This window comes from Ascaphus truei, chromosome 2 (genome assembly GCF_040206685.1).
Source record: "Ascaphus truei isolate aAscTru1 chromosome 2, aAscTru1.hap1, whole genome shotgun sequence".
NCBI classification, from domain to species: Eukaryota; Metazoa; Chordata; class Amphibia; order Anura; family Ascaphidae; genus Ascaphus; species Ascaphus truei.
Genome location: NC_134484.1, coordinates 2,973,276 through 2,991,848, shown reverse-complemented (window position 1 = coordinate 2,991,848; position 18,573 = coordinate 2,973,276). Strand labels below are relative to the sequence as shown.

General features: G+C 50.9%; 1 protein-coding gene across 3 annotated transcripts in view; it reads right to left on the bottom strand.

Annotated features, from left to right (window-relative positions):
- LOC142474895 (kinesin-like protein KIFC3) overlaps positions 1-18,573 on the bottom strand; it is a 203,022-nt gene that overhangs the window by 81,826 nt on the left and 102,623 nt on the right. For all 3 annotated transcript variants that reach the window (XM_075581039.1, XM_075581037.1, XM_075581038.1), the window contains 2 exons: positions 13,627-13,692; positions 13,043-13,180 (listed from right to left, as the gene is read on the bottom strand). In XM_075581039.1, coding sequence (XP_075437154.1) covers positions 13,043-13,180; positions 13,627-13,692 — 204 coding nt within the window. The remainder of the gene's footprint in view (positions 1-13,042; positions 13,181-13,626; positions 13,693-18,573) is intronic.

Below are 18,573 nucleotides of genomic sequence, written 5' to 3'. Positions count from 1 at the left end.
ACACTCAGTGCCAGTCAGTGTCTTTACTCACTGAGCCGCTCCTTCTCCCAGGTCCCCCTGCTTCACACTCAGTGCCAATCAGTGTCTTTACTCACTGAGCCGCTGCTTCTCCCAGGTTCCCCTGCTTCACACTCAGTGCCAGTTAGTGTCTTTACTCACTGAGCCGCTCCCTCTCCCAGGTTCCCCTGCCTCACACTCAGTGCCAGTCAGTGTCTTTACTCACTGAGCCGCTCCTTCTCCCAGGTTCCCCTGCTTCACACTCAGTGCCAGTCAGTGTCGTTACTCACTGAGCCGCTCCTTCTCCCAGGTTCCCCTGCCTCACACTCAGTGCCAGTCAGTGTCTTTACTCACTGAGCCGCTCCCTTTCCCAGGTTCCCCTGCTTCACACTCAGTGCCAGGCAGTGTCTTTACTCACTGAGCCGCTCCTTCTCCCAGGTTCCCCTGCTTCACACTCAGTGCCAGGCAGTGTCTTTACTCACTGAGCCGCTCCTTCTCCCAGGTTCCCCTGCTTCACACTCAGTGCCAGTCAGTGTCTTTACTCACTGAGCCGCTCCTTCTCCCAGGCTCCCCTGCTTCACACTCAGTGCCAGTTAGTGTCTTTACTCACTTAGCTGCTTCTTCTCCCAGGTTCCCCTGCTTCACACTCAGTGCCAGTCAGTGTCTTTACTCACTGAGCCGCTCCTTCTCCCAGGTTCCCTGCTTCACACTCAGTGCCAGTCAGTGCCTCACTGAGCCGCTCCTTCTCCCAGGTTCCCCTGCTTCACACTCAGTGCCAGTCAGTATCTTTACTCACTGAGCCGCTCCTTCTCCCAGGCTCCCCTGCTTCACTCTCACTGCCAGTCAGTGTCTTTACTCACTGAGCCGCTCCTTCTCCCAGGTTCCCCTGCTTCACACTCAGTGCCTGTCAGTATCTTTACTCACTGAGCCGCTCCTTCTCCCAGGTTCCCCTGCTTCACACTCAGTGCCAGTTAGTGTCTTTACTCACTGAGCCGCTCCTTCTCCCAGGTTCCCCTGCTTCACACTCAGTGCCAGTCAGTGTCGTTACTCACTGAGCCGCTCCTTCTCCCAGGTTCCCTGCTTCACACTCAGTGCCAGTCAGTATCTTTACTCACTGAGCCGCTCCTTCTCCCAGGCTCCCCTGCTTCACACTCAGTGCCAGTCAGTGTCTTTACTCACTGAGCCACTCCCTCTCCCAGGTTCCCCTGCTTCACACTCACTGCCAGTCAGTGTCTTTACTCACTGAGCCGCTCCCTCTCCCAGGTTCCCTTGCTTCACACTCAGTGCCAGTCAGTGTCTTTACTCACTGAGCCGCTGCTTCTCCCAGGTTCCCCTGCTTCACACTCAGTGCCAGTTAGTGTCTTTACTCACTGAGCCGCTCCCTCTCCCAGGTTCCCCTGCCTCACACTCAGTGCCAGTCAGTGTCTGTACTCACTGAGCCGCTCCTTCTCCCAGGTCCCCCTGCTTCACACTCAGTGCCAGTCAGTGTCTTTACTCACTGAGCCGCTCCTTCTCCCAGGTTCCCTGCTTCACACTCAGTGCCAGTCAGTGCCTCACTGAGCCGCTCCTTCTCCCAGGTTCCCCTGCTTCACACTCAGTGCCAGTCAGTATCTTTACTCACTGAGCCGCTCCTTCTCCCAGGCTCCCCTGCTTCACTCTCACTGCCAGTCAGTGTCTTTACTCACTGAGCCGCTCCTTCTCCCAGGTTCCCCTGCTTCACACTCAGTGCCTGTCAGTATCTTTACTCACTGAGCCGCTCCTTCTCCCAGGTTCCCCTGCTTCACACTCAGTGCCAGTTAGTGTCTTTACTCACTGAGCCGCTCCTTCTCCCAGGTTCCCCTGCTTCACACTCAGTGCCAGTCAGTGTCGTTACTCACTGAGCCGCTCCTTCTCCCAGGTTCCCTGCTTCACACTCAGTGCCAGTCAGTGTTATTACTCACTGAGCCGCTCCTTCTCCCAGGTTCCCCTGCTTCACACTCAGTGCCAGTCAGTATCTTTACTCACTGAGCCGCTCCTTCTCCCAGGCTCCCCTGCTTCACACTCAGTGCCAGTCAGTGTCTTTACTCACTGAGCCACTCCCTCTCCCAGGTTCCCCTGCTTCACACTCACTGCCAGTCAGTGTCTTTACTCACTGAGCCGCTCCCTCTCCCAGGTTCCCTTGCTTCACACTCAGTGCCAGTCAGTGTCTTTACTCACTGAGCCGCTGCTTCTCCCAGGTTCCCCTGCTTCACACTCAGTGCCAGTTAGTGTCTTTACTCACTGAGCCGCTCCCTCTCCCAGGTTCCCCTGCCTCACACTCAGTGCCAGTCAGTGTCTGTACTCACTGAGCCGCTCCTTCTCCCAGGTCCCCCTGCTTCACACTCAGTGCCAGTCAGTGTCTTTACTCACTGAGCCGCTCCTTCTCCCAGGTTCCCCTGCTTCACACTCAGTGCCAGTCCGTGTCTTTACTCACTGAGCCGCTCCTTCTCCCAGGTCCCCCTGCTTCACACTCAGTGCCAATCAGTGTCTTTACTCACTGAGCCGCTGCTTCTCCCAGGTTCCCCTGCTTCACACTCAGTGCCAGTTAGTGTCTTTACTCACTGAGCCGCTCCCTCTCCCAGGTTCCCCTGCCTCACACTCAGTGCCAGTCAGTGTCTTTACTCACTGAGCCGCTGCTTCTCCCAGGTTCCCCTGCTTCACACTCAGTGCCAGTCAGTGTCGTTACTCACTGAGCCGCTCCTTCTCCCAGGTTCCCCTGCCTCACACTCAGTGCCAGTCAGTGTCTTTACTCACTGAGCCGCTCCCTTTCCCAGGTTCCCCTGCTTCACACTCAGTGCCAGGCAGTGTCTTTACTCACTGAGCCGCTCCTTCTCCCAGGTTCCCCTGCTTCACACTCAGTGCCAGGCAGTGTCTTTACTCACTGAGCCGCTCCTTCTCCCAGGTTCCCCTGCTTCACACTCAGTGCCAGTCAGTGTCTTTACTCACTGAGCCGCTCCTTCTCCCAGGCTCCCCTGCTTCACACTCAGTGCCAGTCTGTGTCTTTACTCACTTAGCTGCTTCTTCTCCCAGGTTCCCCTGCTTCACACTCAGTGCCAGTCAGTGTCTTTACTCACTGAGCCGCTCCTTCTCCCAGGTTCCCCTGCTTCACACTCAGTGCCAGTCAGTGTCTTTACTCACTGAGCCGCTCCTTCTCCCAGGTTCCCTGCTTCACACTCAGTGCCAGTCAGTGCCTCACTGAGCCGCTCCTTCTCCCAGGTTCCCCTGCTTCACACTCAGTGCCAGTCAGTATCTTTACTCACTGAGCCGCTCCTTCTCCCAGGTTCCCCTGCTTCACACTCAGTGCCAGTCAGTATCTTTACTCACTGAGCCGCTCCCTCTCCCAGGTTCCCTGCTTCACAATCAGTGCCAGTCAGTGTCTTTACTCACTGAGCCGCTCCTTCTCCCAGGTTCCCCTGCTTCACACTCAGTGCCAGTCAGTATCTTTACTCACTGAGCCGCTCCTTCTCCCAGGTCCCCTGCTTCACTCTCACTGCCAGTCATTGTCTTTACTCACTGAGCCGCTCCTTCTCCCAGGTTCCCCTGCTTCACACTCAGTGCCAGTCAGTGTTATTACTCACTGAGCCGCTCCTTCTCCCAGGTTCCCCTGCTTCACACTCAGTGCCAGTCAGTATCTTTACTCACTGAGCCGCTCCTTCTCCCAGGTCCCCTGCTTCACTCTCACTGCCAGTCATTGTCTTTACTCACTGAGCCGCTCCTTCTCCCAGGTTCCCCTGCTCCAAACCCAGTGCCAGTCAGTGTCGTTACTCACTGAGCCGCTCCTTCTCCCAGGTTCCCCTGCTTCACACTCAGTGCCAGTCAGTGTCTTTACTCACTGAGCTGCTGCTTCTCCCAGGTCCCCCTGCTTCACACTCAGTGCCAGTCAGTGTCTTTACTCACTGAGCCGCTCCTTCTCCCAGGTTCCCCTGCTTCACACTCAGTGCCAGTCCGTGTCTTTACTCACTGAGCCGCTCCTTCTCCCAGGTCCCCCTGCTTCACACTCAGTGCCAATCAGTGTCTTTACTCACTGAGCCGCTGCTTCTCCCAGGTTCCCCTGCTTCACACTCAGTGCCAGTTAGTGTCTTTACTCACTGAGCCGCTCCCTCTCCCAGGTTCCCCTGCCTCACACTCAGTGCCAGTCAGTGTCTTTACTCACTGAGCCGCTCCTTCTCCCAGGTTCCCCTGCTTCACACTCAGTGCCAGTCAGTGTCGTTACTCACTGAGCCGCTCCTTCTCCCAGGTTCCCCTGCCTCACACTCAGTGCCAGTCAGTGTCTTTACTCACTGAGCCGCTCCCTTTCCCAGGTTCCCCTGCTTCACACTCAGTGCCAGGCAGTGTCTTTACTCACTGAGCCGCTCCTTCTCCCAGGTTCCCCTGCTTCACACTCAGTGCCAGTTAGTGTCTTTACTCACTGAGCCGCTCCTTCTCCCAGGTTCCCCTGCTTCACACTCAGTGCCAGTCAGTGTCTTTACTCACTGAGCCGCTCCTTCTCCCAGGCTCCCCTGCTTCACACTCAGTGCCAGTTAGTGTCTTTACTCACTTAGCTGCTTCTTCTCCCAGGTTCCCCTGCTTCACACTCAGTGCCAGTCAGTGTCTTTACTCACTGAGCCGCTCCTTCTCCCAGGTTCCCTGCTTCACACTCAGTGCCAGTCAGTGCCTCACTGAGCCGCTCCTTCTCCCAGGTTCCCCTGCTTCACACTCAGTGCCAGTCAGTATCTTTACTCACTGAGCCGCTCCTTCTCCCAGGCTCCCCTGCTTCACTCTCACTGCCAGTCAGTGTCTTTACTCACTGAGCCGCTCCTTCTCCCAGGTTCCCCTGCTTCACACTCAGTGCCTGTCAGTATCTTTACTCACTGAGCCGCTCCTTCTCCCAGGTTCCCCTGCTTCACACTCAGTGCCAGTTAGTGTCTTTACTCACTGAGCCGCTCCTTCTCCCAGGTTCCCCTGCTTCACACTCAGTGCCAGTCAGTGTCGTTACTCACTGAGCCGCTCCTTCTCCCAGGTTCCCTGCTTCACACTCAGTGCCAGTCAGTATCTTTACTCACTGAGCCGCTCCTTCTCCCAGGCTCCCCTGCTTCACACTCAGTGCCAGTCAGTGTCTTTACTCACTGAGCCACTCCCTCTCCCAGGTTCCCCTGCTTCACACTCACTGCCAGTCAGTGTCTTTACTCACTGAGCCGCTCCCTCTCCCAGGTTCCCTTGCTTCACACTCAGTGCCAGTCAGTGTCTTTACTCACTGAGCCGCTGCTTCTCCCAGGTTCCCCTGCTTCACACTCAGTGCCAGTTAGTGTCTTTACTCACTGAGCCGCTCCCTCTCCCAGGTTCCCCTGCCTCACACTCAGTGCCAGTCAGTGTCTGTACTCACTGAGCCGCTCCTTCTCCCAGGTCCCCCTGCTTCACACTCAGTGCCAGTCAGTGTCTTTACTCACTGAGCCGCTCCTTCTCCCAGGTTCCCCTGCTTCACACTCAGTGCCAGTCAGTGTCTTTACTCACTGAGCCGCTCCTTCTCCCAGGTCCCCCTGCTTCACACTCAGTGCCAATCAGTGTCTTTACTCACTGAGCCGCTGCTTCTCCCAGGTTCCCCTGCTTCACACTCAGTGCCAGTCAGTGTCGTTACTCACTGAGCCGCTCCTTCTCCCAGGTTCCCCTGCCTCACACTCAGTGCCAGTCCGTGTCTTTACTCACTGAGCCGCTCCTTCTCCCAGGTCCCCCTGCTTCACACTCAGTGCCAATCAGTGTCTTTACTCACTGAGCCGCTGCTTCTCCCAGGTTCCCCTGCTTCACACTCAGTGCCAGTTAGTGTCTTTACTCACTGAGCCGCTCCCTCTCCCAGGTTCCCCTGCCTCACACTCAGTGCCAGTCAGTGTCTTTACTCACTGAGCCGCTCCTTCTCCCAGGTTCCCCTGCTTCACACTCAGTGCCAGTCAGTGTCGTTACTCACTGAGCCGCTCCTTCTCCCAGGTTCCCCTGCCTCACACTCAGTGCCAGTCAGTGTCTTTACTCACTGAGCCGCTCCCTTTCCCAGGTTCCCCTGCTTCACACTCAGTGCCAGGCAGTGTCTTTACTCACTGAGCCGCTCCTTCTCCCAGGTTCCCCTGCTTCACACTCAGTGCCAGGCAGTGTCTTTACTCACTGAGCCGCTCCTTCTCCCAGGTTCCCCTGCTTCACACTCAGTGCCAGTCAGTGTCTTTACTCACTGAGCCGCTCCTTCTCCCAGGCTCCCCTGCTTCACACTCAGTGCCAGTTAGTGTCTTTACTCACTTAGCTGCTTCTTCTCCCAGGTTCCCCTGCTTCACACTCAGTGCCAGTCAGTGTCTTTACTCACTGAGCCGCTCCTTCTCCCAGGTTCCCTGCTTCACACTCAGTGCCAGTCAGTGCCTCACTGAGCCGCTCCTTCTCCCAGGTTCCCCTGCTTCACACTCAGTGCCAGTCAGTATCTTTACTCACTGAGCCGCTCCTTCTCCCAGGCTCCCCTGCTTCACTCTCACTGCCAGTCAGTGTCTTTACTCACTGAGCCGCTCCTTCTCCCAGGTTCCCCTGCTTCACACTCAGTGCCTGTCAGTATCTTTACTCACTGAGCCGCTCCTTCTCCCAGGTTCCCCTGCTTCACACTCAGTGCCAGTTAGTGTCTTTACTCACTGAGCCGCTCCTTCTCCCAGGTTCCCCTGCTTCACACTCAGTGCCAGTCAGTGTCGTTACTCACTGAGCCGCTCCTTCTCCCAGGTTCCCTGCTTCACACTCAGTGCCAGTCAGTATCTTTACTCACTGAGCCGCTCCTTCTCCCAGGCTCCCCTGCTTCACACTCAGTGCCAGTCAGTGTCTTTACTCACTGAGCCACTCCCTCTCCCAGGTTCCCCTGCTTCACACTCACTGCCAGTCAGTGTCTTTACTCACTGAGCCGCTCCCTCTCCCAGGTTCCCTTGCTTCACACTCAGTGCCAGTCAGTGTCTTTACTCACTGAGCCGCTGCTTCTCCCAGGTTCCCCTGCTTCACACTCAGTGCCAGTTAGTGTCTTTACTCACTGAGCCGCTCCCTCTCCCAGGTTCCCCTGCCTCACACTCAGTGCCAGTCAGTGTCTGTACTCACTGAGCCGCTCCTTCTCCCAGGTCCCCCTGCTTCACACTCAGTGCCAGTCAGTGTCTTTACTCACTGAGCCGCTCCTTCTCCCAGGTTCCCCTGCTTCACACTCAGTGCCAGTCAGTGTCTTTACTCACTGAGCCGCTCCTTCTCCCAGGTCCCCCTGCTTCACACTCAGTGCCAATCAGTGTCTTTACTCACTGAGCCGCTGCTTCTCCCAGGTTCCCCTGCTTCACACTCAGTGCCAGTCAGTGTCGTTACTCACTGAGCCGCTCCTTCTCCCAGGTTCCCCTGCCTCACACTCAGTGCCAGTCAGTGTCTTTACTCACTGAGCCGCTCCCTTTCCCAGGTTCCCCTGCTTCACACTCAGTGCCAGGCAGTGTCTTTACTCACTGAGCCGCTCCTTCTCCCAGGTTCCCCTGCTTCACACTCAGTGCCAGGCAGTGTCTTTACTCACTGAGCCGCTCCTTCTCCCAGGTTCCCCTGCTTCACACTCAGTGCCAGTCAATGTCTTTACTCGCTGAGCGGCTCCTTCTCCCAGGTTCCCCTGCTTCACACTCAGTGCAAGTCAGTGTCTTTACTCGCTGAGCCGCTCCTTCTCCCAGGTTCCCCTGCTTCACACTCACTGCCAGTCAGTGTCTTTACTCACTGAGCCACTCCCTCTCCCAGGTTCCCCTGCTTCACACTCAGTGCCAGTCAGTGTCTTTACTCACTGAGCCGCTCCCTCTCCCAGGTTCCCTTGCTTCACACTCAGTGCCAGTCAGTGTCTTTAATCACTGAGCCGCTCCTTTTCCCAGGTTCCCCTGCCTCACACTCAGTGCCAGTCAGTGTCTTTACTCGCTGAGCCGCTCCTTCTCCCAGGTTCCCCTGCTTCACACTCAGTGCCAGTCAGTGTCTTTACTCACTGAGCCGCTCCTTTTCCCAGGTTCCCCTGCCTCACACTCAGTGCCAGTCAGTGTCTTTACTCGCTGAGCCGCTCCTTCTCCCAGGCTCCCCTGCTTCACACTCAGTGCCAGTCAGTGTCTTTACTCACTGAGCCGTTCCTTCTCCCAGGCTCCCCTGCTTCACACTCAGTGCCAGTCAGTGTCGTTACTCACTGAGCCGCTCCTTCTCCCAGGTTCCCCTGCTTCACACTCAGTGCCAGTTAGTGTCTTTACTCACTGAGCCGCTCCTTCTCCCAGGTTTCCCTGCTTCACACTCAGTGCCAGTCAGTGTCGTTACTCACTGAGCCGCTCCTTCTCCCAGGTTCCCTGCTTCACACTCAGTGCCAGTCAGTGTTATTACTCACTGAGCCGCTCCTTCTCCCAGGTTCCCCTGCTTCACACTCAGTGCCAGTCAGTGTCTGTACTCACTGAGCCCCTCCTTCTCCCAGGTTCCCTTGCTTCACACTCAGTGCCAGTCAGTGTCTTTACTCACTGAGCCGCTCCCTCTCCCAGGTTCCCCTGCTTCACACTCAGTGCCAGTCAGTGTCTTTACTCACTGAGCCGCTCCTTCTCCCAGGCTCCCCTGCTTCACACTCAGTGCCAGTCCGTGTCTTTACTCACTGAGCCGCTCCTTCTCCCATTAATCATCCATTTGGGTGAGAGAGTGCTACAAATTGGGGTTCTTTTTCTCTCTAGCTGTTACGTTAATCATTTCCCAATTAGCACCATCACCCTTCCTGTATCATTATTAAGCTGAAGCGGGGGCTCCTCTCTAGTTTATCCATCATTTGCCGGTGCACAGGGTGAATTACACCGGGCCAATCCCGTGTCCCCCAGACTCCTGGATTTCGAGCCCAAATATCCCAAAGCCATTTCCATTCTAAGTATAAGGTTCCCCAACGTGTGCACTTTATTAACGTGCGAGTTATAATGTGTTATACAATTGCTATAAGGCTCTATACAGTCAGCCAGGGCATCAGCATAGACACTGGCATGTCTGTATAGAAAAAACAAAAAGCAAAAAGAGGGGGAGGTGGAGCGCAGAGAAAAAGAGAAATGCCAAGGTGAGATAAGGTCAATTTATTAAAACAACACTGCACAGTATTACTTACAATTGGATAAAACCGCATGCACGTAGAGGCTCCCCCAAGAGTCTGTACACAGCGTAGGTCAAAATCCCCCTGCCCCGACCGCGATCCACTGCTGCAGATTCTCACAGAGTCCCTGACCCGGAACCGGAAGTGCAACAACACAAGAGTGGTAGGCGGGCTCTCATCAGCTAGGTCAAAAGCTATGGCAATAGCTGCAACAACTAGCGAGATGACGGGGGAGGTAACAACGGCTACTGTGAGGGGAGAATCAAACGTGCTAAAACTGCACTCCTACCCAGGAGTGCAACTCAAGAGTAATGAGCATAACCCTCAACGCGTTTCGCGCATTACAGCGCTTCGTCAGGAGTATGTATAGAGCCCGTAGCTCAAAGAGGAGAGGATGTCCAGAGGTGACAAAAACGTTTGGTCAGCGAGGAAGGGCGATTGTTGCCCAGGTCCGGAGAACAAAGGGCAACCTGTGGGGACACCTTTTGTATCTGCCAGACCTGGTGTAGCCCGCCCAGCAGGTGATATTGGGTTAGCTGGGGAAAGATGGCGAGCGTAGGCGCTTTCTCCATTGGCGAATCCATATTTCCTCCTCCTCTGACATCAGCCTATAGACAAGCCCCTGTTTCTATTCGCTGGTTGGAATGTTTCCCACGCTCTGATTGGCCGCTCCTCCTTCCATGCTGAAGATACCTTCCGCTGAGCTATGTAAGGAGATGCCCGAGTCAGAGAACCAGACCCTTTTGAAGCTAGAAAGGCCTGTCTCGCAAGTCCCGTCTTTAGCGGCCAAGTTCTCAAAATCGAACTAGCGGTCGCGATCAGGATTTCGTGCTGAAATCGGTTCCAGGGGAATCGGGACTAAGTCCCAGTCAGAATTGTCGGCTGGGTTTTGGTTCCAGATGTCCGGAACAAGGTCCCGATCAGGGTGCGCCCTGCACCTAGGAAAGGCTAGATAGTATCCCCAGACCCCAGTAAGTGGGTATATTTTAGTATTCTGTGTTTCTGTGAGTTTCCGAGGTCTAAATCCGAATAAACCTCATTTTGTTTCACTGCCTTGTTTTGCCTATTGTCCGATCCCTTAAATATAAATGTGTTAAAAGACCTGGTCTTCTGTGACAATCGGTCTAAAGCTCTTCAGCTCTGAGGTATCTAGTGTCAATTTTACAAGAATGGGTCGGACTAAAGAAGATTTCTGGTTGTCCAGGAACTTGCTCTGATCTCTTGGATGGGTTGACAATCCTGAGGATGTTGCTCCTGAGTTTGCCTTCTGAGGCTTTTACAACCAGAATCAATAGGTTTCCTGGTCACATAATGTTGGTCGATGCCATGCCATGTCTTTCCCCACCAGAGATGTTCATAAATACATGTACCCTTATATTGCTGGGTGTTAAATCCAAGTTACAGTTGTTCCTATTGATCATCTTCAGACCGGCTCTTATAGTCTGAATCTCGGAGTGGAAATGTAGATTGAGCTGCTCACAGAGCTCCTTGGCGGCCTCGTGCTCATTCCTGGGGCAGCTGGGATTGGTCAGAGTGGCAACTATTTTAAAGCTCTCTTTGGCGTCCTTATCTGCAGTTTTTATCTTTGTTGCCAGGTAGAGTCTCTTGGTAAGTGTGATCTTCAGGTAGACTCTCTTGGTAAGCGTGATCTTCAGGTAGACTTTCTTAGTAAGTGTGATCTTCAGGTAGACTCTCTTAGTAAGTGTGATCTTCAGGTAGACTCTCTTGGTAAGCGTGATCTTCAGGTAGACTTTCTTAGTAAGTGTGATCTTCAGGTAGACTCTCTTAGTAAGCGTGATCTTCAGGTAGACTCTCTTGGTAAGCGTGATCTTCAGGTAGACTCTTGGTAAGCGTGATCTTCAGGTAGACTCTCTTGGTAAGCGTGATCTTCTGATAGACTCTCTTGGTAAGCGTGATCTTCAGGTAGACTCTCTTGGTAAGCGTGATCTTCTTGTTGTATAACCATTAGATGGGTCTCCTAGTCCTTTAGTGCTCCAGTGGTGCTAATTTTCCACCGGGGCACTTATTTTCATGTATTTGTGCGAGTGCCTCTATACATCTCTCAGTTCTTACTAACCCAGGTTACAGAGCACTCAATCTATTAGTTATTAGTTTAGATGAAAGCACACACACGTCTGGAGTGAGTACATGATACACAGCAGTGCTTCTGCTTGTTTTGCTACGTCTGGGCCATGTAGAAGTTGTGAAGGACATTGTGCGTGTGTATTATGGCCAGAGCCAAACTGTTTGAAAAACAAAACAACAAGAGTTTTGTGAAAGTAAAATACCCCGTTGGCTTGGTGGGAACATACATGGAGTAATATGACACTGGAAGACTCCCATAGTTCACATACCTTGCAAGCGGCCAAGTTCTCAAAATCGAACTAGCGGTCGCGATCAGGATTTCGTGCTGAAATCGGTTCCAGGGGAATCGGGACTAAGTCCCAGTCAGAATTGTCGGCTGGGTTTTGGTTCCAGATGTCCGGAACAAGGTCCCGATCAGGGTGCGCCCTGCACCTAGGAAAGGCTAGATAGTATCCCCAGACCCCAGTAAGTGGGTATATTTTAGTATTCTGTGTTTCTGTGAGTTTCCGAGGTCTAAATCCGAATAAACCTCATTTTGTTTCACTGCCTTGTTTTGCCTATTGTCCGATCCCTTAAATATAAATGTGTTAAAAGACCTGGTCTTCTGTGACAATCGGTCTAAAGCTCTTCAGCTCTGAGGTATCTAGTGTCAATTTTACAAGAATGGGTCGGACTAAAGAAGATTTCTGGTTGTCCAGGAACTTGCTCTGATCTCTTGGATGGGTTGACAATCCTGAGGATGTTGCTCCTGAGTTTGCCTTCTGAGGCTTTTACAACCAGAATCAATAGGTTTCCTGGTCACATAATGTTGGTCGATGCCATGCCATGTCTTTCCCCACCAGAGATGTTCATAAATACATGTACCCTTATATTGCTGGGTGTTAAATCCAAGTTACAGTTGTTCCTATTGATCATCTTCAGACCGGCTCTTATAGTCTGAATCTCGGAGTGGAAATGTAGATTGAGCTGCTCACAGAGCTCCTTGGCGGCCTCGTGCTCATTCCTGGGGCAGCTGGGATTGGTCAGAGTGGCAACTATTTTAAAGCTCTCTTTGGCGTCCTTATCTGCAGTTTTTATCTTTGTTGCCAGGTAGAGTCTCTTGGTAAGTGTGATCTTCAGGTAGACTCTCTTGGTAAGCGTGATCTTCAGGTAGACTTTCTTAGTAAGTGTGATCTTCAGGTAGACTCTCTTAGTAAGTGTGATCTTCAGGTAGACTCTCTTGGTAAGCGTGATCTTCAGGTAGACTTTCTTAGTAAGTGTGATCTTCAGGTAGACTCTCTTAGTAAGCGTGATCTTCAGGTAGACTCTCTTGGTAAGCGTGATCTTCAGGTAGACTCTTGGTAAGCGTGATCTTCAGGTAGACTCTCTTGGTAAGCGTGATCTTCTGATAGACTCTCTTGGTAAGCGTGATCTTCAGGTAGACTCTCTTGGTAAGCGTGATCTTCTTGTTGTATAACCATTAGATGGGTCTCCTAGTCCTTTAGTGCTCCAGTGGTGCTAATTTTCCACCGGGGCACTTATTTTCATGTATTTGTGCGAGTGCCTCTATACATCTCTCAGTTCTTACTAACCCAGGTTACAGAGCACTCAATCTATTAGTTATTAGTTTAGATGAAAGCACACACACGTCTGGAGTGAGTACATGATACACAGCAGTGCTTCTGCTTGTTTTGCTACGTCTGGGCCATGTAGAAGTTGTGAAGGACATTGTGCGTGTGTATTATGGCCAGAGCCAAACTGTTTGAAAAACAAAACAACAAGAGTTTTGTGAAAGTAAAATACCCCGTTGGCTTGGTGGGAACATACATGGAGTAATATGACACTGGAACACTCCCATAGTTCACATACCTTGACCAGCTGAGTCGAGGGCTGTGTAGTGACTGTGGCCAGCTTCTCGAGAAGCCCCTGGGTGACGCTGAGACTCTGCTTCAGGCTCTCGTTCTCCACCGTAAGGTTCTGGAGTCGTTTCTCCGAATCTGTCACACCCTGATGGGGACATGGAACAGATGAGAGCTCCCACATACATATAAGTGAGCGACAGGACACAGGGGATAGAGTATCACCCTCTTTACTAAGGAATGTTACTCGATAAGACAACTTTCTGTGCTGGAAGACACTATACAGCACGATGTCTTGAATATCCCACAAAGGGCCCAATTTACTAAGCAGTGCTGGGGGTGTCTTACAGAGTAGCACTGCTTAGTACATAAGGCCCATAACGCTTCAGGAATGTTATACAAAGAAGCGCAGAAAGATTCTGACTCCATGAATTCTATCCCAGTATCACTACTTTATATTGCAGCGTTAACCCTCTATTTTATATGTTTGAGCCTGTTCAGGGCTTGACCTGTTTTGAGCAGTTAACCCTGTATGTGATATGCTTGAGTCTGTTTAGCGAATGAGCCGGTCTGTGCAGCTCTCACTGGCCTCACCATTTCCACTCGCAGCTGCGACAGGTCGTCCTCTCTCTCCTGGATCTGTTCTTTAAGTTCTTCAATCTAAAGACGGAGAGGAAAATAAGGGAGCGAGAATCAGCCCGGCTCCAGCAAACCTTAAAGGGTCAAGAAACGCAGGCGCCGGCGTAACCCCCATTACACAGAACGGAGGGTCCATATCACGCTGGATCACTGACGGCAAATCAATTCTGTCCAGTGTTCCAATAAAGTAATAATCCCAATGTGTAAGTAACCAAACACATCCTTCCTGCATGCTAAATATACTGTAACTGTGCCGCTTAGCGTGTGCTACATAAACACATCCTTCCTGCACGCTAAACATACTGTAACTGTGCCGCTTAGCGTGTGCTACATAAACACATCCTTCCTGCGCGCTAAATATTCTGTAACTGTGCCGCTTAGCGTGTGCTACATAAACACATCCTTCCTGCGCGCTAAATATACTGTAACTGTGCCGCTTAGCGTGTGCTACATAAACACATCCTTCCTGCGCGCTAAATATACTGTAACTGTGCCGCTTAGCGTGTGCTACATAAACACATCCTTCCTGCACGCTAAATATACTGTAACTGTGCCGCTTAGCGTGTGCTACATAAACACATCCTTCCTGCACGCTAAACATACTGTAACTGTGCCGCTTAGCGTGTGCTACATAAACACATCCTTCCTGCGCGCTAAATATTCTGTAACTGTGCCGCTTAGCGTGTGCTACATAAACACATCCTTCCTGCGCGCTAAATATACTGTAACTGTGCCGCTTAGCGTGTGCTACATAAACACATCCTTCCTGCACGCTAAATATACTGTAACTGTGCCGCTTAGCGTGTGCTACATAAACACATCCTTCCTGCGCGCTAAATATACTGTAACTGTGCCGCTTAGCGTGTGCTACATAAACACATCCTTCAAGCGCGCTAAATATACTGTAACTGTGCCGCTTAGCGTGTGCTACATAAACACATCCTTCCTGCGCGCTAAATATACTGTAACTGTGCCGCTTAGCGTGTGCTACATAAACACATCCTTCCTGCACGCTAATTATACTGTAACTGTGCCGCTTAGCGTGTGCTACATAAACACATCCTTCCTGCGTGCTAAATATACTTTAACGGTGCCGCTTAGCGTGTGCTACCTAAACACATCCTTCCTGCGCGCTAAATATACTGTAACTGTGCCGCTTAGCGTGTGCTACATAAACACATCCTTTTTGCGCGCTAAATATACTGTAACTGTGCCGCTTAGCGTGTGCTACATAAACACATCCTTCCTGCGCGCTAAATATACTGTAACTGTGCCGCTTAGCGTGTGCTACATAAACACATCCTTCCTGCACGCTAAATATACTGTAACTGTGCCGCTTAGCGTGTGCTACATAAACACATCCTTCCTGCACGCTAAATATACTGTAACTGTGCCGCTTAGCGTGTGCTACATAAACACATCCTTCCTGCGCCCTAAATATACTGTAACTGTGCCGCTTAGCGTGTGCTACATAAACACATCCTTCCTGCGCGCTAAATATACTGTAACTGTGCTGCTTAGCGTGTGCTACATAAACACATCCTTCCTGCGCGCTAAATATACTGTAACTGTGCCGCTTAGCATGTGCTACATAAACACATCCTTCCTGCGCGCTAAATATACTGTAACTGTGCCGCTTAGCGTGTGCTACATAAACACATCCTTCCTGCACGCTAAATATACTGTAACTGCGTGTGCTACATAAACACATCCTTCCTGCGCGCTAAATATACTGTAACTGTGCCGCTTAGCGTGTGCTACATAAACACATCCTTCCTGCGCGCTAAATATACTGTAACTGTGCCGCTTAGCGTGTGCTACATAAACACATCCTTCCTGCGCGCTAAATATACTGTAACTGTGCCGCTTAGCGTGTGCTACATAAACACATCCTTCCTGCGCGCTAAATATACTGTAACTGTGCCGCTTAGCGTGTGCTACATAAACACATCATTCCTGCGCGCTAAATATACTGTAACTGTGCAACTAAGCGTGTGCTACATAAACACATCCTTCCTGCACGCTAAATATACTGTAACTGTGCCGCTTAGCGTGTGCTACATAAACACATCCTTCCTGCGCGCTAAATATACTGTAACTGTGCCGCTTAGCGTGTGCTACATAAACACATCCTTCCTGCGCGCTAATATACTGTAACTGCGCCGCTTAGCGTGTGCTACATAAACACATCCTTCCTGCGCGCTAAATATACTGTAACTGTGCTGCTTAGCGTGTGCTACATAAACACATCCTTCCTGCGCGCTAAATATACTGTAACTGTGCCGCTTAGCGTGTGCTACATAAACACATCCTTCCTGCGCGCTAAATATACTGTAACTGTGCCGCTTAGCGTGTGCTACATAAACACATCCTTCCTGCGCGCTAAATATACTGTAACTGTGCGGCTTAGCGTGTGCTACATAAACACATCCTTCCTGCGCGCTAAATATACTGTAACTGTGCCGCTTAGCATGTGCTACATAAACACATCCTTCCTGCACGCTAAATATACTGTAACTGTGCCGCTTAGCGTGTGCTACATAAACACATCCTTCCTGCACGCTAAACATACTGTAACTGTGCCGCTTAGCGTGTGCTACATAAACACATCCTTCCTGCGCGCTAAATATACTGTAACTGTGCCGTTTAGCGTGTGCTACATAAACACATCCTTCCTGCACGCTAAATATACAGTAACTGTGCCGCTTAGCGTGTGCTACATAAACACATCCTTCCTGCGCGCTAAATATACTGTAACTGTGCCGCTTAGCGTGTGCTACATAAACACATCCTTCCTGCGCGCTAAATATACTGTAACTGTGCCGCTTAGCGTGTGCTACATAAACACATCCTTCCTGCACGCTAAATATACTGTAACTGTGCCGCTTAGCGTGTGCTACATAAACACATCCTTCCTGCACGCTAAATATACTGTAACTGTGCCGCTTAGCGCGTGCTACATAAACACATCCTTCCTGCGCGCTAAATATACTGTAACTGTGCCGCTTAGCGCGTGCTACATAAACACATCCTTCCTGTGCGCTAAATATACTGTAACTGTGCCGCTTAGCATGTGCTACATAAACACATCCTTCCTGCGCGCTATATATACTGTAACTGTGCCGCTTAGCGTGTGCTACATAAACACATCCTTCCTGCACGCTAAACATACTGTAACTGTGCCGCTTAGCGTGTGCTACATAAACACATCCTTCCTGCAAGCTAAATATACTGTAACTGTGCCGCTTAGCGTGTGCTACATAAACACATCCTTCCTGCGTGCTAAATATACTGTAAATGCCGCTCAGCGTGTGCTACATAAACACATCCTTCCTGCGCGCTAAATATACTGTAACTGTCGCTCAGCGTGTGCTACATAAACACATCCTTCCTGCACGCTAAATATACTGTAACTGTGCCGCTTAGCGTGTGCTACATAAACACATCCTTCCTGGGCGCTAAATATACTGTAACTGCCGCTCAGCGTGTGCTACATAAACACATCCTTCCTGCGCGCTAAATATACTGTAACTGTGCCGCTTAGCGTGTGCTACATAAACACATCCTTCCTGCGCGCTAAATATACTGTAACTGTGCCGCTTAGCGTGTGCTACATAAACACATCCTTCCTGCGCGCTAAATATACTGTAACTGTGCCGCTTAGCGTGTGCTACATAAACACATCCTTCCTGCGCGCTAAATATACTGTAGCTGTGCCGCTTAGCGTGTGCTACATAAACACATCCTTCCTGCGCGCTAAATATACTGTAACTGTGCCGCTTAGCGTGTGCTACATAAACACATCCTTCCTGCGTGCTAAATATACTGTAACTGTGCCGCTTAGCGTGTGCTACATAAACACATCCTTCCTGCACGCTAAATATACTGTAACTGTGCCGCTTAGCGTGTGCTACATAAACACATCCTTCCTGCACGCTACATATACTGTAACTGTGCCGCTTAGCGTGTGCTACATAAACACATCCTTCCTGAGCGCTAAATATACTGTAACTGTGCCGCTTAGCGTGTGCTACATAAACACATCCTTCCTGCGCGCTAAATATACTGTAACTGTGCCGCTTAGCGTGTGCTACATAAACACATCCATCCTGCATGCTAAATATATGGTAACTGTGCCGCTTAGCGTGTGCTACATAAACACATCCTTCCTGCGCGCTAAATATACTGTAACTGTGCCGCTTAGCGTGTGCTACATAAACACATCCTTCCTGCACGCTACATATACTGTAACTGTGCCGCTTAGCGTGTGCTACATAAACACATCCTTCCTGCACGCTAAATATACTGTAACTGTGCCGCTTAGCGTGTGCTACATAAACACATCCTTCCTGCACGCTAAATATACTGTAACTGCGTGTGCTACATAAACACATCCTTCCTGCACGCTAAATATACTGTAACTATGCCGCTTAGCGTGTGCTACATTAACACATCCTTCCTGCGCGCTAAATATACTGTAACTGTGCCGCTTAGCGTGTGCTACATAAACACATCCTTCCTGCGTGCTAAATATACTGTAACTGTGCCTCTTAGCGTGTGCTACATAAACACATCCTTCCTGCACGCTAAATATACTGTAACTGTGCCGCTTAGCGTGTGCTACATAAACACATCCTTCCTGCACGCTAAATATACTGTAACTGTGCCGCTTAGCGTGTGCTACATAAACACATCCTTCCTGCACGCTAAATATACTGTAACTGCTTGTGCTACATAAACACATCCTTCCTGCGCGCTAAATATACTGTAACTGTGCCGCTTAGCGTGTGCTACATAAACACATCCTTCCTGCACGCTAAATATACTGTAACTGCGTGTGCTACATAAACACATCCTTCCTGCGCGCTAAATATACTGTAACTGTGCCGCTTAGCGTGTGCT